Raw genomic sequence first — 24,480 nt, forward strand, 5'->3', positions numbered from 1 at the left:
CGTACTCCACATACACTATGTTAACAAAAGTATTTGGCCACCTGCCTTGACGCACATATGAACTTAAAGGCCTACTGAAATGAGATGTTCTTATTTAAACAGGGATAGCAGGTCCATTCTATGTGTCATACTTGATCATTTTGCGATATTGCCATATTTTTGCTGGAAGGGTTTAGTAGAGAACATCCACGATAAAGTTTTCAACTGGAGAAAGTCGCAGACGATGACGTCACATGTTGAAGGCTCCTCACATATTCACATTGGTTTTAATGGGAGCCTCAGACAAAAAATTTTTGGGACTGAGAAAACGACAATTTCCCTATTCATTTGAGCGAGGATGAACGATTTGTGTTTGAGGATATTGATAGCGACGGACTAGGAGAAAAAAAAAAGCAAAAAAAAAAACGCGATTGCATTGAGACGGATTCTGATATTTTTAGAGATATTTACTAGGATAATTCTGGGAAATCCCTTATCTTTCTATTGTGTTGCTAGTGTTTTAGTGAGTTTAATATTACCTGATAGTCGGAGGTGTACATCCACGGGTGTCTTGACGCCAATGTCTCAAGGGAGTCGACAGCAGCTTTATGGACGGCACAAGCTCAGCTGATCTCTGGTAAGAAGCGACTTTTTACCACAATTTTCTCACCGAAACCTGCTGGTTTACATTCGGTTGGAATCCATGTATGCTCTTATCAATTGTAAAGTTTCACCTCCGTGAATTTTAAACAAGGAATCACCGTGTGTTTGTGTGGCTAAAGGCTACAGCTTCCCAACTCCGTTTTTCTACTTTGACTTCTCCAATATTAATTGAACAAATTGCAAAAGATTCAGCACCACAGATCTCCAAAATACTGTGTGATTATGCGGTTAAAGCAGACGACTTTTAGCTGTGTGTGTGTGCAGCGCTCATACTTCCTTAAAACCTGTGACGTCTTGCGTACACGTCATCATTACACAACGTTTTCAAGACAAAACTCCCGGGAAATTTAAAATTGCAAATTAGTAAACTAAAAAGGCCGTATTGGCATGTGTTGCAATGTTAATATTTCATCATTGATATATAAACTATCAGACTGCGTGGTGGGTAGTAGTGGGTTTCAGTAGGCCTTTAAAGTGCCATCTCATTCCTAACCTGCAGGGTTCAATATGATGTCAGTCCACCTTTTGCAGCTATTACAGCTTCAACTCTTCTTGGAAGGCTGTCCACAAGGTTGCGGAGTGTGTTTATAGGAATTTTCCACCATTCTTCCAAAAGCGTATTGTTGAGGTCACACACTGATGTTGGTCGAGAAGGCCTAGCTTGTCTGTCTCTGTTCAAATTCATCCCAAAGGTGTTCTATCGGGTTCAGGTCAGGACTCTGTGCAGGCCAGTCAAGTTCATCCACACCAGACTATTTCATCCATGTTTTTAGGAACCTTGCTTTGTGCACTGGTGCACAGCCATGTTGGAAGAGGAAGGGGCCTGCTCCGAACTGTTCCCACCAGGTTGGGAGCATGGAATTGTCCACAATGTTTTGGTATCCTGGAGCATTGAAAGTTCCTTTCACTGGAACTAAAGGGCCAAGCCCAACAACCTCACCAACCACCATTATTTCTCCGCTGACCCCTCTCTGTCAGTTTACGTGGCCTACCACTTGGTGGCTGAGTTGCTGATGTTCCCAAACTCTTCCATTTTCTTGTAATAAAGCCTACTGTTGACTTTGGAATATTTAGGAGCGAGTACAACTGGATTTGTTGCACAGCTCCTGAGAGCAGCCCGTTCTGTCACAAATGTTCATGGAAACAGTCTCCATGCCTAAGTGCTTAATTTTATACACCTGAGTGATTAGGACACCTGATTCTGATTATTTGGATGGATGGATAAATACTTTTGGCAATACAGTGTAGCTTAATACAGTGTTTAAAATCCCTATTAATCACACAGGAAGTCAGATGAATCAACTTGTACGTTTGCATACAAAACATGTGCAGTTGTAATAAAACTGTTTTATTGCGAACTCAACCCCAGGTGTTTGGGTTAGAGCTGTTTCATTAGCATATAAAGTGAAGTGAATTATATTTATATAGCGCTTTTCTCTAGTGACTCAAAGCGCTTTACATAGTGAAACCCAATATCTAAGTTACATTTAAACCAGTGTGGGTGGCACTGGGAGCAGGTGGGTGAAGTGTCTTGCCCAAGGACACAACGGCAGTGACTAGGATGGCGGAAGTGGGAATCGAACTGCAACCCCCAAGTTGCTGGCACGGCCACTCTACCAACCGAGCTATACCGCCCCAACTGAATTAGAAGCTGTTTGTTTGTCAGCATAACTTGTCAAACTATCCTTCATCCCACCCTCACTCTCCCCACCGCATTCCTACATTATACGGCTCGTCTCTTTCCTCCAGTGTGGGGTCTTTTGGTTATTTAGAGCAGCCGGGGGGTCTGGTAGATAGTTTGGTCTGATCTCGGCGGACCATGTTCCGACAAACAAAGCTTCGAAGGCCACTGAAGCAGTTTCCTGGAAGAAATATGGTCACGTCCGGAGCTGTTTAGACTGCCGCAGAGACTGCGTGACCCCAGAAGGAACAAGAAGGATGCGTGCGGTTCTGTTCCTTTTTTTAATGAGAAGCTGTTTTTCAAGGTTCAGTCAACAATTATACAAAGTATTTTTTTTTTTTTTTTTGATCAAACACAACATCAGCATGCCACTGCTCAACTCAGTGGGCATCTCTAAGGGAGTTTTTGTTGTTTCTAAGAGATACATTCAGACAGACAATACACATGTGTCAAGGTTGAGCTTTTATGTACACTTTTCTGTTTATCGATTACATTTTGCAATCCTGCCAATTCACGCTAATTTAACACATTATACGCTGCTTTTGGGCAGCATAGTGGAGCAGGGGTTAGTGCATGGGTGTCAAACTCTGGCCCGCGGGCCAAATTTGGCCCCTTGAGGCAATATCAAATTAACATTAGGGCTGGCCCGCCGGTACTATACAGCGGCGGTGCCACTGTAACACCGCATTCACCGCGTATACTCATACTTGCCAACCCTCCTGATTTTCCAGGGAGACTTCCGAAGTTCAGTGCCCCTCCCGAAAATTTCCCAGGGCAACCATTCTCCCGAATTTCTCCCCGGACAACAATATTGGGGTCGTGCCTTAAAGGCACTACCTTTAGCGTTCTCCACAAGCTGTCGTTACGTCCGCTTTTCTTCTATACATACAGCGTGCCGGCCAAGTCACACAGTATATGCGGCTTGTACACACACACACAAAAGTGAATGCAATGCATATTTGATCAACAGCCATACAGGTCACACTGAGGGTGGCCGTATATACAACTTTAACGCTGTTACAAATATGCGCCACACTGTGAACCCACACCAAACAAGAATGACGAACACATTTCAGGAGAACAACCGCAACGAAACACAACATGAACACAACAGAACAAATACCCAGAACCCCGTGCAGCACTAACTTTTCCGGGACGCTACAATATCCACCTCCGCTACCACCAAACCACGCCACCCCCAACCCCGACCACCTCTTTATTTTATTTTAAAATTTTTTAGCTAGTGGAAAAAGTTAATGTTGATATTTACTTCAGAAGGCTGCAAATAAAAAAAGAGGCATTACATGCATTATTTAAAATGTATTTCTGTGAGGTTTTTTCGTTTGTTTTTTGAAAGTTCATTTTGCACTATTAGGTTGTATAAGCGTTGTTAAAGCAAATCAGTGTAGCAAAGTGAGCAATAACGTTTTATTCATTCACTTTCTCTTGCTAATTCAAGCTTGAATGTTTGATTCATTCCTTTTTACTTTCAAATTTATTATTGGCCTGTGGAAAAAGTTTATTTTGATATTTACCTCAGAAGGCTGCAAATAGAAAAGAGGCATTCAATTTTTATTTAAATTTTATTTGATATGCCATTAATATTTTTTAATTATTGTTATTATTATTTGAAACTCGATTTTGTATGTAACTATAAAGTTATATAAGCCTTGCATGTTCAATATTCAATGCAAAACTTGTTTGGGTCCCTATTAAAAGGTTAATTTGTTCAACCTTGGCCCCCGGCTTTGTTCAGTTTTAAATTTTGACCCACTCTGTATTTGAGTTTGACACTCCTGGGTTAGTGCATGTGCCTCACAATACGAAGGTCCTGATTAGTCCTGAGTTCGATCCTGCGCCCGGGACCTTTTTGTGTGGAGTTTGCATGTTCTCCCCGTGACTGCGTGGGTTCCCTCCGGGTACTCCGGCTTCCTCTCACCTCCAAAGACATGCACCTGGGGATAGGTTGATTGGCAACACTAAATGGTCCCTAGTGTGTGAATGTGAGTATGAATGTTGTCTGTCTGTGTTGGCCCTGCGATTAGGTGGCGACTTGTCCAGGGTGTATCCTACCTTCCGCCCGAATGCAGCTGAGATAGGCACCAGCGACCCACCACCACTCCAAAAGGGACAAGCGGTAAAAAAGGGATGGATGTTATCAATGTTTTAAGTACACATCAACCTCAAAAAGCACTGGATTGCAACAAAAAATTGAAAAAAAAACCTTCTGCATTGATGTTTTACTCATTTTATACGACAGAGACTTGACAATAGACATCTAGCTGGCAGTAAAAGCATATATTTGAAGCTCATACCCCGCCTACCGCCAGAATGCAGCTGAGATAGGCTTCAGCAACCCCAAAAGGGACATGCGGTAGAAAATGGATGGATGCGCGGCTTTGGAACTTTGTCTAACTTCCCCGAATGTTTTGACCTGTCGTCATTTCCGTCAATAGAATTTGTCCTTCAACAGCACTCAAATGCACACGTCAAATGTCTCATCAAATGTTATGTTTGTTTATGTGTAGTCTAGGGTTGTACGGTATTCCAGCACTATTCCATTGCTTTCAGTCCCCTGGGTCTGAAAGTGGTCCTCTCCAAGGTTTCTTATAGTCATTATAGTCGACGCCCCACTTGGGTGAGTTTTTCCTTGTCCTTATGTGGGCCCTACCGAGGATGTCGTTGTAGTTTATGCAGCCCTTTGAGACATTTGTGATTTAGGGTTATATAAATAAACATTGATCGATTTGATTGATAGATATTTGCTTACTGGTTACTCGCAGTACTAATGAATCAAAAATGGTATTATACTCTGTTTGAAAAGTGCAGGTTCACAATTTTTTTTATTTTTTTTAACGGAGCATGTTCGGCAGCGCACAATCACAGAGTACCAATTGATTAACGTGGACCATGACTTAAACAAGTTGTAAACTTGTTCGAGTGTTGCCATTGAGTGGTTAATTGTAGGGAATATGTACTGAACTGTGCAATCTACTAATTAAAGTTTTAATCAATCAATTAATACTTACAAGCAGACACGGTGTGTAGACAGAAAAGGGAGAACGGATGCATTTTGGCCTAAAAACTGATGATAAAAGTGAAGTTAACACTGAAACGCCCTCAGGAAGAGGTGCTTTAAGACATGGCTAGCTAACTAGCAGCGAACATCCATCCACAGTTGGCAGTGTTTTAGCTACTTCTAAATCACTAATCCTCGCCTCCGTGGTGGCAAATAAAGTAAGATCTTACAAGTATCATCCCTGCAGGACGAGGAATAGCTAAACATGTTTCACTACACATCATAGGAGGATACAATAGCTCACCGGCGTCACTGCTAACAAAAGCTAGCGCGCCTGAATGTCAACAAAAGCCACAGGTGGATCCACACCTGACATCCACTGTAATGATAACAAGTGCAAGAGCATATCTTGTCGATACTACTATGATGACATCAATATTTTTTCACAAAATCTTTTTTTCCTTTTTTTAAAATGTATATTATGTTTATAAACTCAAGAAATATGTCTCTGGACACATGCGAACTTTAAATATGACCTAAAATTGTGGTATCATCCAAAACTAATGTAACGTATCAAACAACAGAAAAAAAGTGATTATTACATTTTAACAGACGTGTAGCTAGAACATGTTAAAAGATAAAGTAAGCAGATATTAACAGTAAATGAACAAGCAATAATAATTTTTCCTTTATAACTTTGACAAAATATTAGAATGATAAATGACACAATATGTTACTACATACGTCAGCAGACTAATTCAGAGTCTTTGTTTGCCTACTTACTACAAAAAGACAAGTTGTCTAGTTTGTTCACTATTTTATTTAAAGGCCTACTGAAATGAGATTTTCTTATTCAAACGGGGATAGCAGGTCCATTCTATGTGTCATACGTGATCATTTTGCGATATTGCCATATTTTTGCTGAAAGGATTTAGTAGAGAACATCAACGATAAAATTCGCAACTTTCGGTGCTAAGAGAAAAGCCCTGCCTCTACCGGAATTTGCAGACAATGACGTCACACATTTTGATGGCTCCTCACATATTCACATTGTTTTTAATGGGAGCCTGCAACAAAAAGTGCTATTCGGACCGAGAAAACGACAATTTCCCCATTAATTTGAACGAGGATGAAAGATTCGTGTTTGAGGATATTGATAGCGACGGACTAGAAAAAAAAAAAAGTTTAAAAAAAAAACCCAATTACATTGGGACGGATTCCGATGTCTTTACTATGATAATTATGGGAAATCCCTTATCTTTTTATTGTGTTGCTAGTGTTTTAGTGAGTTTAACAGTACCTGATAGTCGGAGGTTGTGTCCACGGGTGTCTTGACGCGCAGTGTCTCAGGAAAGTGGACGGCAGCTTTATGGACGGCACAAGCTCAGCTTTTCTCCGGTAAGAAGCGACTTTTTAACACAATTTTCTCACTGAAACCTGCTGGTTGACATTCCGTCATGATTCATGTTTGCTTGACCGGATCCATAGTAAAGTTTCACCTCCAGGAATTGTAAACAAGGAATCACCGTGTGTTTGTGTGGCTAAAGGCTAAAGCTTCCCAACTCCATCTTTCTACTTTGACTTCTCCAATATTAATTGAACAAATTGCAAAAGATTCAGCGACACAGATCTCCAAAACATTGTGTAATTATAGAATAGAATAGAATGAACTTTATTGTCATTATATTTGCATATAATGAGATTAAAGACTCCAATTTAAGGTGCGGTAGTTGGAACAAAATGGGGTGAAATAAATGACATAAGATGTAAAAGGAAAAACTAACAATTGAAATAAACAGACTACTATCCAATAGAAATAATAAGCAATCTTGTACAATATACAAAATACTATAGAAGTACAAAATACAAAATACTGTACAATATACAGAGCAAGACAGGAGTACCGCAGTAATAAATAACAATCAGTGTCGGACGTATTGCACTCGAAGGGTGGTATTGCACAGTAGGGTATTAGGGCATGATATTCTATAGGGGTGAATTATTATTATTTTAAGTTAGAGTTCAACATGGTGACAGCTTTGGGAAAGAAGCTGTCTCTGAGCCTGTTTGTTTTGGCTCTGATGCACCTGTAGCGCCTGCCTGATGGTAGCAGGTCCAACAGGTGGAAGCCAGGGTGTGCGCTGTCTTTAGTAATGTAATTATGCCGTTAAAGCAGACAACTTTTAGCTGTGTGTGTGTGCAGCGCTCATATTTCCTTAAAACCTGTGACGTCTTGCGTACACGTCATCATTACACGACGTTTTCAAGGCGAAACTCCCGGGAAATTTAAAATTGTAATTTAGTAAACTAAAAAGGCAGTATTGGCATGTGTTGCAATGTTAATATTTCATCATTGATATATAAACTATCAGACTGCGTGGTGGGTAGTAGTGAGTTTCAATAGGCCTTTAAGGCCAACATTGATTTTCCGTTGCAATAAGAAACATATGTTTGATGTACTGTATAATTTTTTTGTTAAAATAAAGCCAATAATCCAATTTAATTAGAAAAATAATGAAAAGTATCGAAAGTAACAAAATACCTTTTGGTACCGGTACTGAAAATGTGACCAAATCTGCTGGGTCAAAAGTATACATACAGCAATGTTAATATTTGCTTACATGTCCCTTGGCAAGTTTCACTGCAAGAAGGCACTTTTAGTAGCCATCCACAAGCTTCTGGCAAGCTTCTGGTTGAATTTTTGACCACTCCCCTTGACAAAATTGGTGCAATTCAGCTAAATGTGTTAGTTTTCTGACATGTACTTATTTCTTCAGCGTTGTCCACAAGTTTAAATCAGGACTTTGGGAAGGCCATTCTAAAACCTTCATTCTAGCCTGATTTAGCCATTCCTTTACCACTTTTGACGTGTGTTTGGGGTCATTGTTCTGTCGCGCCCAAGACCCAACCTCCGGGCTGATGATTTTAAGTTGTCCTGAATAATTTTTTTCCCATTTATTGTCTGTTAAGCACCAGTTTCAAAAAAATAAGAGTTGTCGAAATTATTAGAAACTCAAGACAGCCATGACATTATGTTCTTGACAAGTGTCTGTAAACTTTTGACCACGACTGTATATAGTCTGTCTGTTATAGAAAAAACAACAACAAACAAGCTTCACGCCATTGCAACTTTTGCCGCAATATTTTGAAAACGCTGTTGCAAATTCCGACATTGCAGGTTGCGACGATTGCACAAAAACCCTGCCGAATTCTGTAAGAACCGATTAATAATAATAGTTTTTAAAATCAGAACTCATACCTGAAATGGTTTCATTCCAGCACCCTAAGTCACAATTTCAAACCCATTTTCTTCAATCGACCACGGATTATTGTTCAATTTCGACTGTAAATCCCTTTGCTTTTCAAAGCATATCCGACTTCTGGATGTCTGAGGCTTTTGAGGTCAAAGGAGTGAGATAAGCGTGGGTGAATATTTCTTGTCAGCTGTTTGAGCAATTTTGTAGAGCTTTCGGGGATCATTTCCCCCAAATCTTTGTTGATTTTGAACCGTATCTCATGTAACTGAATTCTAACTTTCTAGGTTCAATGGCCACAGGTGTAGCTGTTTTATTGATTTTTTTTTTTTAATTTAACTGCTTATAACTTGTTCAGTGGCCTTGTGGTTAGAGTGTCTGCCCTGAGATCGGTAGGTTGTGAGTTCAAACCCCGGCGGAGTCATACCAAAGACTATAAAAATGGGACCCATCACCTCCCTGCTTGGCTCTCAGCATCAAAGGTTGGAATTGGGGGCTAAATCACCAAAATGATTCCGGAGCGCGGCCACTACTGCTGCTCGCTGCTCCCCTGACCTCCCAGGGGTTGGAACAATGCAGAGAGTAATTTCACCACACCCAGTGTGTGCGTGTGTGACTATCAGTAGTACTTTAACTTTAACTTTAAGACACCAATGTATAGTGGAACCTTTATTATGCTCTGAATTGGTTCGTAAATAGAAACGTCTGTATATTGAACCAATTTTTTCCATAAGAAACATTTATAAAAATATAAATAATAGGTTCCATCCTCAAGAAAGGTCCATGTTTTAGTAAAATTTTAACACTGTACGAAGAGATATGCAGTTCTGTATATCAAAGTCAAAACAACAACGAGATGAACTGTCCTCTGCCGACACACACACACACACACACACACACACACACACACACACACACACACACACACACACACACACACACACTGTTACTAGTTCTGTGGTGCACACACCATTTAAAGGCCTACTGAAATGAGATTTTCTTATTTAAACGGGGATAGCAGGTCCATTCTATGTGACATACTTGATCATTTCGCGATATTGCCATATTTTTGCTGAAAGGATTTAGTAGAGAACATCCACGATAAAGTTCGCAACTTTTGGTGCTGACAAAAAGCCCTGCCTTTACCGGAAGTTGCAGACGATGACGTCACACGTGTGGGGGCTCCTCACATATTCACATTGATTTTAATGGGAGCCTCCAACAAAAAGTGCTATTCGGACCGAGAAAACGACAATTTCCCCATTAATTTGAGCGAGGATGAAAGTTCGTGTTTGAGGATATTGATAGCGACGGAGTAGGATAATTCTGGGAAATCCCTTATCTTTCTATTGTGTTGCTAGTGTTTTAGTGAGTTAAATATTACCTGATAGTCGGAAGGGTGGGTCCACGGGTGTCTTGACGTGCAGTGTCTGATGAAAGTCGACGGCAGCTTTATGGACGGCACAAGCTCAGCTTTTCTCCGGTAAGAAGCGACTTTTTACCACAATTTTCTTACTGAACCCTGCTGGTTGATATTCCGTCATGATTCATGTTTGCTTGACCGCGCTCTGATCCATAGTAAAGTTTTACCTCCTGGAATTGTAAACAAGGAATCACGGTGTGTTTGTGTGGCTAAAGGCTAAAGCTTCCCAACTCCATCTATTAATTGAACAAATTGCAAAAGATTCAGCAACACAGATCTCCAAAATACTGTGTAATTATGCCGTTAAAGCAGACGACTTTTAGCTCTGTGTGTGTGCAGCGCTCATATTCCCTTAAAACCCGTGACGTCTTGCGTTCCCGTCATCATTACACGACATTTTCAAGACGAAACTCCCGGGAAATTTAAAATTGGAATATAGTAAACTAAAAAGGCCGTATTGGCATGTGTTGCAATGTTAATATTTCATCATTGATATATAAACTACCGGACTGCGTGGTGGGTAGTAGTGGCTTTCAGTAGGCATTTAATTCGGCAAAATTCACCCATTTAGAGTTCGGAAATCGGTTAAAAAAATATATGGTCTTTTTTCTGCAACATCAAGGTATATATTGACGCTTACATAGGTCTGATGATAATGTTCCCCTTTGAAGCTGCAGTGTGTTGGTAAGACAGTCTTGTTTGGGACTGCGGCTTCCCTCCCCTCCGCCTGAGTGACGGTGTGGAAAGCTGAAAGAGCGTGTGTCCGCGTCGTCTTCACGACAGTCATTATTTTGTCATTAAACTTCAACTAAAGCTTGCAACAGCTGTCCTTTTTGGAAGCAGCACTTCCCCACAATAGCGAGATGTAGTGTATGCGCAGGCTGACGCCGTCCAAAGGAAATATCAGAGACCTGTGCCATGACTACGATCGAAATAATATTTACTTAAATAAATAGCTGCATGGAGTCTTTGCCATCCTGGCAAACAGCGAGCGGTAACCCAATAGCCAATTAGCCTGGCACTAGCCTTCCATCGGTCACGTGACCCTGGTCTGGGAGCCATAGCAGTCAATCAAGAGGCTCCCGGTCTCCACCGGCCCTCCTTCTCTCTCTTTCACGACAGTGAATAATGAACTTTCCTCGCATTCTTTATCTCCCCGTTACACTGTTATCCCCCACCTCCATCGCCCACTCCCCTTTTCCCTCTTGGTCTCCGGCATCATTTGCCACAGTGTCGCAGCAAGCTGTTTGGCAGACCTGACGGCCCTGATGGTTGAATGCAGCCTCGGCAAGCACACTGGCAGCATTGTGATTTTGATGAGGCCCTCCGTCTTAGTCACTCGTGTGTGTGTGTGTGTGTGTGTGTGTGTGTGTGTGTGTGTGTGTGTGTGTGTGTGTGTGTGTGTGTGTGTGTGTGTGTGTGTGTGTGTGTGTCTGTGTGTGTGTGTGTGTGTGCGTGCGCGCGCACGCTATAAACGTATACACACATTTATGTGTGAGAGCCAACACACTAAGCAATGCAGCTCAGTTTTGTATTTATTTGTTCTGTTTGTTTCAAAAACCATGAAAGGAACGGACGCTCAGTAACTGATCTGTTCCGTACCTTGTTTTGTGACCCAACTTTAGGCATTCATATCGTTTGAATGGCACCGAAAGCACACCTGCCAACTTTTAAGAAGTCTTAAATAGGGAAGGGGAGTGCCATTGAAACTGGAACTAATCAATGTCTTACAACCATAGGCGCCGATTCCGTGGGTGCTTCGGGGCCCGAGCACCCGCGTGGGATTGATGGCAACTTTCAATCTTTAAAGTAGCTTTTAAAAAATCAATATTGTTCTTGTTAATTTTGTGGCAAGTTTAGTCCGTTTTAGATGAAATCAAAGTTACAAAAATCATATAGTCTTTAATTAACACAATCTGATCAACATTTAATTGTGCCCAATATTGAACTAATGACACAATAATCTTGACTTTAACACACTGCAAACGAGCGAATGAAGCGCATACTTATTCAAACAGCCATACATGTCACACTAAGGGTGGCAGTATGAACGATGCTAACACTGTCATAAATATGTGCCATATAGTGAGACCACACTAAACAACAACGACAAACACATTTTGGAAGAATATTTGCTCCGTAACACACAATAAACACTACAGAACAGGACGGCGTGGCACAGTTGGGAGAGTGGCCGCGCCAGCAACCTGAAGGGTTCCTGGTTCAATCCCCACCTTCTACCAACCTCGCCACGTTTGTTGTGTCATTGAGCAAGACACTTCACCCTTGCTCCCGATGGGTGGTGGTTAGGGCCTTGCATGGCTGCTCCCGACATCAGTGTGTGAATGTGTGTATGAATGGGTGAATGTGGAATCAGCGTCAATGCGCTTTGAGTACCTTGAAGGTAGAAAATCGTTATACATACAGTATACAAGTATAACCCATTTACCATAGAATCATTTCCAGAATTCCCTATAGCACAACTCTTCTGGTACGCTACAACATACACACACACCTTTGGTGGATCAATACCCAACATCCACTGTAATGATACCACGTACAATAGTGCATCTAGTCGGTACTACTATGAAAACATCGATATTTTTTAACATCACAAAATCTTCTTTCGTTTTTTTTCTAAATGTATATTATGTTTATGAACTCAGGAAATATGTTTCTGGACACATGAGGACTTTACATATGACCAATGTATGATCTTGTAACTACTTGGTATCGGATTGATACCCAAATTTTGTGGCATCATCCAAAACTAATGGAAAGTATCAAACAACAGAAGAATAATTGATTATTACTTTTTAACAGGAGTGTAGATGGAACACGTTGAAACAGAAAGTAAGCAGATATTAACTGTAAATGAACAAGTAGCCTGTCTTACATTGGCAGTAAGAGGAGATATGGGCTTATTGTTCTTCCACCATAGAAGTGGGTCAAAATTAAGTTTTTAAATCAATACAGCAACCCCCTGCCATCCTGAACGGGACAAGCGTTAGGAAATGGATGGATGGATAGATGGTCTCACATGTGCTGCGATAAAAACATTTGTTATTGCTTCAGCCCTGCCTGACTCGCCGAGGAGAGGTTCCTTGGATGCGGTGGTGCCGCTTCAAAGGAGTTAGCATGTTTGATGTGTTTGCAGAAGCGTACCTTACTGCTGCTGAACAAAGTCGGCAAACCTCCGTCCTCCAATGTTGTATCGCTCCTTGCAGCCAAAGTGTTCCCAAACGGGAGATCTTAACAAGGCAGGAGGGTCTTCCAGCTCTGGCTTTTGCATGTTGTCCTAGCCCAGTCGCTGCTAGCCTGCCGTGTGTAGTGCCTCGCTCTGCCTTGTTTACAGAACCTGCGGTGCGCTATTTAATATGTCCGTTTGGAAACTCTTTCGGTACACCTCCGAACCGAACCCCTAGGCGTCCTTTCAGGTTTGAGTGTGGCGTCCTTTCAGGTTTGAATGTATCAAAGATGCAGGACATGTACCAAGCAACATCACTGCAACAGTCACTTGAATTGCAAATGTCGATCCAGCGGAGGCTGCTTCTCAGCAGGTCATTTTAATTTACCATACAATCTGAACCGGTGTTTTTTCGTATGGTGTTTCTTTTTGTGGTTCAATTGGGTTACACTGTCATGCTGCTGTGATGACTTACTGTTATTTATGTAAATATAGCGCCTACCACCAACACAGGCCCTGATGGAAACCAGATCAGTATTTCAAGATTCATATCACACCTGAACTAAGCTTTCCGCTTGCTGTGCAGTACCTTTACAGATGTATTCTGCTGAGATTTTTGATAATGTCTGTCGGGATAGAGCGCTACAGGGTCAAAGGCAGTAAATCTGATATTCAGGTACTAGACAGAAACACATCGGTCACTGGCTCCCTTGCCGTCGCCATCTCCCCTCTCACATTCTGCCTTTCATTGTAAATATCTTAATCTTTGAGGACTCTTCAAGCCGAGCTGCCTGTCAAACGCCACTGTACAATAACAACGTGGTCTGTTTAATGGTCTGACTGCTATCGTGCAGTCAAGCCGGAGTCCTTCTTGTGCCTTGTTTATGCAGAACATGTATAAAATACTGTGTATTAAAAACTATTTACGAATAAGGCTCAGGGTGCTGAGGTGTCCAAACAAATCAAAATTAGTGGTATACTCTACCTCCTATGTATCAAAGTCAAGGCCAGCGGGCCAGATCCGGCCTGCGAATGAATTAGAATAGAATAAAATTAGATTATAGAATAGAATATAATAGAAAGTACTTTATTGATCCCTGGGGTAAATTTAGCATCTATGAATATTTGATTAAGTTAGAGTTAAGTTAAAGTATTAGAGATGCGCGGATAGGCAATTATATCATCCGCATCCGCGTCGCCAAAATCGTCATCCACCCGCCGTCCACCCGAACCAACATTTTATCGGGACCGTATCCGCCCGCCAACCGCCTGCTGAATTACATCAGAGGTTGGCCACCTTTACCACTCACAGAGCTATTTAAAACTGTTTCACGGAGTAATGTAGTCAATTGGAGCCGCTAACGTTATCTCGACAATTTAATAGTGTTTATCCTGATGACAAGAATATGGGCGTGCTGTGAAGCCATTGCCTTTGACACCTTCAACAACATGTACGAACCGATTATTGGTCCAGCAACATGTTGTGTGCAGCTTCCGCAATCACACGTATGAGATTGAAAGGCATACTGGGTGATACAGAGTACACTGATGGTTGTGATATTAACAACTTTAACACTTACTAATATGCGCCACGCTGTGAAGCCACACAATACAAGATTGACAAACACATTCGGGAGAATATCCTCACAGTAACACAACATAAACGCAACACAACTAATACCCATAATCCTTTGTATTCATGACACACCCTGAATATATTTTACACCCCCGCGCCCCCAACCCCGCCCACCTTACCGACGCACGGAAGTGTCATGAATACAAAGGATTATGGGTATTTTTTGTGTTGCGTTTATGTTGTGTTACTGTGAGGATGTTCTCCCGAAATGTGTTTGTCGTTCTTAATTGGTGTGGCTTCAAAGCGTGGCGCATATTACTAAGAGTGTTAAAATTGTTTATATCACAACCATTAGTGTACTCTGTGTCACCCAGTATGCCTTGCAGTCATGTGCGTGTTGCCGCGGAAGCCACACACAACATGATGCTGGACTGACAAGCTAATCATGTATGATGTAGAAGGCGACAAATCCAATGGCTTCATAGCACGCACTAATATTTAATATCTGGGTGACTACTGGCAGTCATTCCAGAGAATAATCGTGTCTCCTATTCTTCGTTTTATGACACGGGTCTTAAATGGCTCTTTGAATGGCAAAGGATACCGATCCCAGAACCATGTACATCAAATGTCTCCGGATGGTTTCGTCATGTCAACTGCCCGACCCGCGGTCTAACCGCGGACTCCGCGGATGAGACCGCAAACCACGCATCTCTATAAAGTATCAATGATTGTCACACACTCACTACGTGTGGTGAAATTTGTCCTCTGCATTCGACCCATCCCTTTGTTCAGCCCATTTTTGGTGATTCAACCCTCAATTCCAACCTTTCTTCAAAATAACCACCCTTTGCTCAGATCACTGTTTTGCACAGTCTTGGCATTTTCTCTTTTTTTTAAATGTATTTATGTATTTATTTGACAGGGACAGCACAATTAAACATTGCTACCCACAGGTAAGACTTCTCGCCACAGGCTAATTTGCAACCCTTGTCCCTGATTAGGCTTTTAAAAAAAAAGTGTAAAACACATCCAAAAGGATTAAGACAAGTACAGAAATAAAACCACATTGAAAATAATTGGGTCGCGGGGGGCAACAGCCTAAGCAGGGAAACCAAGACTTCCCTCGCCCCAGCCACTTTGTCTAGCTCTTCCTGGGGGAATCCCGAGGCGTTCCCAGGCCAACCGAGGGACATAGTCTTCCCAACGTGTCCTGGGTCTTCCCCGTGGCCTCCTACTGGTTTGACGTGCCCTAAACACCTCCCTAGGGAGGCGTTCGGGTGGCATCCTGACCAGATGCCCGAACCACCTCATCTGGCTCCTCTCGGTAAGCGTAAGAAGATGGATGGATGGATGGATGGATGAAAATAATTGGCTCCATTTGTCCATTACAGCCATTTCTAGTGCTCACACTTCTGATTTTCCTTGAGCCACTTTTTAAGTTTTGTGGAGAATAGTTTAATGTCCAACTGTGACTTTAACTCCAGTGGCAAATAGTTCCACAGATGTGAAGAAGCCACCTGAAAGGGTTTTTCACTTCACAGGTGTCATTGTTTCGATGCCTTCAGTGACAATCTACAATGTAAATAGTCATTCAAATAAAGAAAAACACATTGATATGAGAAGGTGTGTCCAAACTTTTGGCCTGTACTGTACATAGACCCTGCCCCAGGGAAAACTGGCACATTGCTCAAGCTTAACCTATTTTATCATAACAATCTATAAGGTTAATATAGTCTGCTCCTCTTTTTTCCCCCCATTCCCCTCCTTATCTGCTTTCTTTTGTAATTCAACTATTTATTACATGTATGTATTGTTGCATTTGAAACAATTGTATTGTTGATAATTGAGGCAATTATTATTAATATTTATTATCAGTAATGCTATTTCTCTTGGTATTTTTTTTCCATATACACTTACACTTACACTTAGACTTACAAATTAAAAAACTAAAAAATAAAACCCATTAAAATAACTTTTTACAGTAAAAAAACCAATAAAAAAACTGGCAGCGGTGTTGCTTGAATTTCACTGCTAAAACAGTCGTATTGTTTCTTCATTCCATTAATTCATGAGCATTCTCCCGTTTTATGCTAGCATTTTAGCTATTTTGTTTACTTGAAAATAAATATCATGGTTTTTGATACAGGGTGCCATCATACATGTATGCTAACTTTTTTTTAACATTTATATGCTAACTTTTTATGCTAGCATTTTAGCTTATTTTGTTTGTTTGAACATAAAAATAATTTGTAGTGTAATAATGTTGATTGTCATGTCTGTGTTATTACCATCTACTTTAGTAACTGCTTTTTTGCTACAATTTTTCGTAACATATTTTTCTACTAGATGCCCAAATCTGCGGTCCTCTCCAAGGTTTCTCATTGTCATCCCATTGAGTTAAGTTTTTTCTTGGCCCGATGTGGGAGCTGAACCAAGGATGTCGTTGTGGCTTATGCAGCCCTTTGAGACACTCGTGAGTTAGGGCTATATAAGTAAATTTTGATTGATTGAACTGTGCCAAAGACCCAAACTTTGGGCTGATGATTTTAGGTTGTCCTGAAGAATTTGGAGGTAATCCTCCTTTTTCATTGTCCCATTTACTCTCTGTATATCACCAGTTCCATTGGCAGCAAAACAGGCCCAGAGCATAATACTACCACCATCCTGTTTGACGGTAGGCTTGGTGTGCTGGGATTAAAGGCATCTCCTTTTCTCCTCCAAACATATTGCTGGGTATTGTGGCCAAACAGCTAAATTTTTGTTTCATCTGACCACAGAACGTTCCTCTAGAAGGTCTCATTTTTGTCCACGTGATGTCAGATGTTATGAAAACACTCCACCAGACATCACACATGGAACTGTTTAGTAAGTATAGCAGTTAAAGTTATATTGTAAAACTTACAAACATTGCTTGGAGTGATGACTGGGAATCGCTTCAAGTAAAAACTGAAGACTGAACAACAATTCTACTTCCAATTGCAAGAACTAAATGGAAGGACACTGCAGCACACCCAAAAGATGGCCCAATAGCACAAACAATAACACAGCTTTTCAGTTCATTTGCTTGACATTTTTTGAAAACTAGTGCATAATGGCAGTCAGCAAAGAACCATCGATAAATTAGCTGCAATGTCTTATAAGATGCAGGGTACAAATCATAGCAAAGAAAAATAGCAGTTTATAGTAGGGTTGTCCGATCCGATATTTGGATCGGATCGGCCGCCAATATTTGCCAAAAAATGCGTATTGGCAAGGCATGGTAAAATCTAGATCCAGTTTTTTAAAAAACTCCGGTCCGTGTTTTCCAACGCATCGATTTAAATAATACATTCCACTCTTCTGCTGCCCCCTAAACTCTGTTCCGCATTTTCCAGCACACCTTCAAAACATCCACAGGTCTGCGTTCTAACCGTTCAGACGGCCGTGTGAATTAAAAGTTACGGTAAAAATGTCAGCTGTGTGGGATTATTCTATCCTACAAAACGAAAAATATGAAGAGGTGGAGTGTAAAACATGCCACAATAGAGTCAAGCGTGGTGGTAAAGTTGTAAGACATTTTAATGACTCTTGCGAGTGAGAGGCTTTTTAGCACTCATCCTAGATGAACACAGGAGCAGGCTGACACCTGAGCATCTTGAAGTGCTCGTCTTGGTTAGAAAGAATCTCCTCATTATGCTTGGACTTCAATTGTTTGCCCCTCCTGACTGGGGCAAACAATTGAAGGGAGTGTGTAGATATATATAAATAAATGGGTTGTACTTGTATAGCGCTTTTCTACCTTCAAGGTACTCAAAGCGCTTTGACACTACTTCCACATTTACCCATTCACACACACATTCACACACTGATGGAGGGAGCTGCCATGCAAGGCGCCAAACAGCACCCATCAGGAGCAAGGGTGAAGTGTCTTGCTCAGGACACAACGGACGTGACGAGGTTGGTACTAGGTGGGATTTGAACCAGGGCCTCTCGGGTTGCGCACAGCCACTTTTTCAAGAGCAAGTATTGATGCTGAGTTATACACATTTTATCCCACTCAGGTTGTTTGTGTGTTTTGCTTTTTTTAATAATGTTTACAGCATTATTTGCACTTTATACTGTTCACTTGTTTACTGTTTAATGATGCCATTTCTGTTTGTCATTTATCATTTTTGATGTTTTGTGTTTATCCTTGAATACCAACTATTGTGTATTATTCAAACTCACCTAATTTAGTTGGCTAGTTGTTATCAAGAGTACTAAAATCCTTTTCAGCATGAATCTGACATCTAAGTAGGCTAAATAACTTTAAACTTTAATACATGCTCGGATAGGCCAGTATCGGTCGGTATCGGATCGGAAGTGCAAAAACAATATTGGTATCGGATCGGAAGTGCAAAAACCTGGATCGGGACATCCCAAGTTTGTAGTCTGGAATTAATGGCAATGTAGTTATTCGTATTACCGTCTGTTATGTGGTTTCTTATACAAAAGTTTTTATTTTTAATAGGCATGTTATATGTTAATATTGTGGTGTTTTGGCCAATCCAAGAGTGGATTAGATTAACCTCAATTAAATCCAATGGGTGGCGATAAAACAAGATAAAACACTCTTATCTTTTGAGGAAAGTGTTTTGAGTTACGAGCTCAGTGGAACCAATTGAGCGCCTAAGTTGAGGTACCGGTGTGTATTCTTTTGTTTAACCACACACACACACACACACACACACACACACACACACACACACACACACACACACACACACACACACACACACACACACACACACACACACACAGAGAGAAACCTTCTTGCCACCTGATTGCTTTCCCATTTTTCTTGCAGGGAGATTTATTGTTGGAGAAATGTGGGAGACAGGCTATTACTATGTCCTTTTTGAACTCATCAGTCAGACAAAGTGGTTCGAGGTGGTAACAGAGACAATGGCAGGCCTTTTTTTTTTTTGTTACTGCCACATACACCCGCCTCCACACCGCCCATGCTCGTGCCAATGTTGACCCTTCTCCAGGAGCTCCTCCGTCACCCACGCTGTCCCCCCCCCCCTCGTTTTTTGTGTTTTTCCATCAACATTTGGCTGCGGTGCCATTCTTGACATGCTACTTCGTACTCACATTTGACTCGGGGCTAGTTGTGAAGGTTGGAGAAAATCACTTGTTTACTCCAGAAATCAAATTCAAGTGAGACAGACTGCAACATGCATTTATTTTTTTTGCATTTTTGACATTTTAGCTTGATACTGTATGCCGGTCGTTCTTAAACGTAGCACCTCTGAAAAAACTTGGCTATTCAAGTCCTGCTGTGATGACCAACATTATTAAAAAACAGTAGCATAGTTGGTATAGATGTTCATAAAAAAAAAAAAAACATGGCATCAATAGTCTGGAATATCATTTTTTCAGAGGAACACATTTTGTGTGCTATTTGCACCAAATGTTTCGCGAGGGGGAAAAAAAACATAGCGCTTCAACACATCAAACCTTACCAGCCACCGAAGACACCAGCATCACTATGGCAGTGTTTTGAAAATCTATCAAGACGGCTGCTGCTACAGAAACTACCCCAAAGCCAGCCACAAAGAAAAGTGTGCACAAATAGGCAGCTGCCACCCCCTATTACCATGAAAGGGACAAGAGGTAGAAAATGGATGGATGGAAACTACTTTAAAAATATATATATATATTTTTTTTTAACCATAGTAGGTATAGGTGTCCATTAGATGCTCATATCTGCTGTACAGATTTGCTTTACAAAAGAGAAATGAGGGGATACTGCTCTGTTTGCTCTATTTGTATTTGACTTTATTCAATTATTATTGTTTGGCACAGGAGGGGATAGAAAGAAGAACAAAAATGAAGGCAATTTGGGTGAGAAGAGTGGGACAAGACAGAGAGAACACAACAACAAAAAACAAGCAAATATTATATATACAAATATGATACCAAAAAATCTAAATAAAAATAAATTAGTGAAATGGATGGATAACAATGAACTTTATTGCACTGCAACGGAACAATAATACCAATAGAAATAACACTAGTTATAATAATTACCTCCTATCAACATCTGTGTTGGCCCTGCGATGAGGTGGCGACTGTGCCCTGCCTTCCGCCCGATTGTAGCTGAGATAGGCACCAGCGCCCCCCGTGACCCCAAAGGGAATAAGCGGTAGAAAATGGATGGATGGATGGAACATCAGAATCGATTCAAATGCAGTAATTAATAGTTGAATTACAAAAGGAAGCAGATAACGAAAGGGTGGGACAAAACAGAGCTGATTGTATTAACCTTTTACATCGTTATTCCTGTTTTGTGATGTGGGTGTGTATTTGCATGAGTGCAATTGTGTGCACTTGTATGTAATAATGATGAGGCGTGATTGTTTGCATGTAGTGTATGTATGTATATGTGCATGTGTCTGTGTTCATTCATTTCATTTTCCTTTATTTAACCAAGTAAATCCTCATTGAGATCCACATCTGTTTTGCAATAGTGACCTGGCCAATAGGGCATGCACTAGTTGTATGCACAGTGGGTGTGTATGTACAAATGTATGTGTGTACGTATGAAAATACGTTTGCATGCACTGGAAAATTGATCTTGAAAGTCCTTAAAAAGTGCTTGAATTTGGCCACAGAAAAGGTGTACAAACCCTGATACTAATACTGGTATACCGCACAACCCTAATGTACAGTATATTTTAATCTACTAGTTTTTTGAATAGATACTAAAAAATAGTTACCGTATTTTTCGGAGTATATGTCGCTCCGGAGTATAAGTCGCACCTACCGAAAATGCATAATGAAGAAGGAAAAAAACATATATAAGTCACCTTGGAGTATAAGTCGGGGACATTTATTTGATAAAACCCAACACCAAGAACAGACATTTGAAAGGCAATTTAAAATAAATAAAGAATAGTGAACAGGCTGAATAAGTGTACGTTAAATGACGCATAAATAACCAACTGAGAAGGTGTCCGGTATTTTAACGTAACATATTATGGTAAGAGTCATTCAAATAACTATAACATATAGAACATGCTATATGTTTACCAAACAATCTGTCACTCCTAATCGATAAATCCCATGAAATCTTATACGTTTAGTCTCTTACGTGAATGAGCTAAATAATATTATTTGATATTTTATGGTAATATGTTAATAATTTCACACATAATTCGCTACTGAGTTATAAGTCGCACCCCTGGCCAAACTATGAAAAAAACTGTGACTTATAGTCTGAAAAATACAGTAATCTGTGTTGTTTTTGAGAAGCAGGAAGTTATATATCAGTTTGGAGGAAAAAAATGCATACACTCTTACTTTACATCTGTTTGCTCTTTTATTCCACTTTTTTAGGTATTCTTTTTGTAACAGTATTCTTAGAATCTGTGGCAGGCCATTAAAATATTTGCAACGGGCCGCAAATGACAGCCGTACCGTACTTTTGACACCCCTGTACTAGAGCCATAACTCTTATCACTAATCAGTAGCAGTGTAACGGTACAAAAAAAAATTGGTTCGGTACGTACCTCGGTTTAGAGGTCACGGTTCGGTTCATTTTCGGTACAGTAAGAAAACAACAAAATATTAATTTTTGGGTTATTTATTTACCTAATTTGTAAACAATGTCTTCATCCTTTTAACATTGGGAAAACTATAATAATTCGGTCCTCGTTAATCAACATTAAACTGCCTCAACTTGTTGCTCGGATTAAATAAAATGACAAAACTTTTCTTCAACATGTAAAAAGTGCAATATTAAACAGTTTCAAATGAACTCCATCCATCCATCTATTTTTTACCGCTTATTCCCTTTGGGATTGCAGGGGGCGCTTGTGCTTATCTCAGCTACAATCGTGCTTAATTTATTACAGCATTTGGGAAGCCTCTAGTTGATTTTTGTTATATTTTTATCAACATGTGATAGCAGGGACTCTGCCATTCAAAACTAGGCTGCTACATTAATAATGATTAATGTAACTACAGCTGAAAAAATAGAACAATAGCAATAGAAGAGACTATTCATCCCTGAACACCATGGAGCTCATGTAGGTTTAATGATGCACTTACATTATTACATCACTAGCATAAACACGCACGCACATACACACACCGCACAATCAGCTAACACACACACCGCAAAATGAGCTAACGTTACGCTAAAAGTTAATTAGCCTTCGCCTCAAGCCAGGACTGCGAGCGAGCTGAGCTGCACTTTGATTCTAGAACGTCATCTAGAACGTTGACTGTAGGTGTGTATTATAATTTGGGGAGTGTCTGCTGCTCACCTGCTAAACACCTATCTGCTCGACGCTGAAGCGCTGACTACATGCGCTCTGAATACGCACTGCTGATTGGTTTTTACCGCTCTGAATATGCACTGCTGATTGGCTGTTACCGCTATATATGTAACCAATCAGATGGTTGTGTGGGTGGAACAATGCCGGGTGCTGTGTAGGAGACAGAGGCAGAACGGAGTGGAGCAACTTGTTAAGACTTTAGCTTAGGCGGCTACTTCATATGTTCGTGTGGAAACTCGTTCGGTACACCTCTGAACCAGACCGGAACCCCCGTACCGAAACGGTTCAATACAAATACACGTACCGTTACACCCCTACTAATCAGTATTTTAGATACTTACAGTATAAGTTCTTTCTGTGGAAAGTGCCTAATTAATTTGAACCATCAGATTCCTCCTCCTTTGACTCTGTAATGGAAGGAAAAAAACAACTGGAAATATGTGACATATTACATCGTAATTCTATGCACGTTGAAACAAACTGACACCAACCAACCACAAAAAGCAGCTACCAAGGCAAAGGTAGTGTGGCTGTGTTCACACAAGACAGGATTAACTAACTCCCGTGTGACCGCTCTGCTCGTGTTTTGAGTTTAGTTCAGTGTGAACGCCTGTGCAAACTAAACAAGCAGAATGCAAATTTGAACTGTGTCAGCTCATGCCTGAACGCCTCACAGACAAGTGTTGAAATCTAACATATATACAAATATACCACATGAAAGTCGTCAGAACTGCCAGGTGTTGTTGTCACGACCCAGCAGCTTGTTTCATCACAATTTCTGTGTCCATTTACACTATGTTGCCAAAAGTATTTGACCACCTGTTTTGGTATTCTGGAGCATTCAAAGTTCCCTTTAACAAACCCACACCATATTTCTTCCTCCACCAAATTTCACACTCTGCACGATGCAGTCCGAAATTTAGCGTTCTCCTGGCAACCTCTGAACCCGGACCCGTCCATCATATTTGCAGATGGAAAAGCATGACTTATCACTACAGAGAAGGCGTCTCCACTGCTCTTGAGTCCAGTGGCGACGTGCTTTACACCACTGCATCTGATGCTTTGCATTGGTCTTGGTGATGTATGGCTTAGATGCAGCTGTGCGGCCATGGAAACCATTCCATGAAGCTCTCTGCGTACAGTATGTGGGTTAATTGGAAGGTCACATGAAGTTTGGAGCTCCATAGCAACTGACTGTGCAGAAAGTCTTTGCACTATGCGCTTCAGCATCCACTGATCCATCTCTGTCAGTTTACGTGGCCTACCACTTGGTGGCTGAGTTGCTGTTGTTCCCAAACTCTTCACTTTTCTTATAATAAAGTGGACTTTGGAATTTTCACGACTGGATTTGTTGCACAGGTGGCATCCTATGACAGTTCCACACTGGAAATC

General features: G+C 40.8%; 1 protein-coding gene across 1 annotated transcript in view; it reads left to right on the forward strand.

Moving 5' to 3' along the window:
* The window catches only part of LOC133539458 (exostosin-1b-like), a 159,878-nt gene extending 139,432 nt beyond the window's left edge, over positions 1–20,446 (forward strand). Inside the window, exon 2 of the mRNA XM_061881455.1 lies at positions 19,611–20,446. Coding sequence (XP_061737439.1) covers positions 19,611–19,665 — 55 coding nt within the window. The 3' untranslated portion in view covers positions 19,666–20,446. The remainder of the gene's footprint in view (positions 1–19,610) is intronic.
* Positions 20,447–24,480: the final 4,034 nt, after the last annotated feature.

The sequence above is a fragment of the Nerophis ophidion genome, linkage group LG21 (genome assembly GCF_033978795.1).
Source record: "Nerophis ophidion isolate RoL-2023_Sa linkage group LG21, RoL_Noph_v1.0, whole genome shotgun sequence".
Classification (NCBI taxonomy): domain Eukaryota; kingdom Metazoa; phylum Chordata; class Actinopteri; order Syngnathiformes; family Syngnathidae; genus Nerophis; species Nerophis ophidion.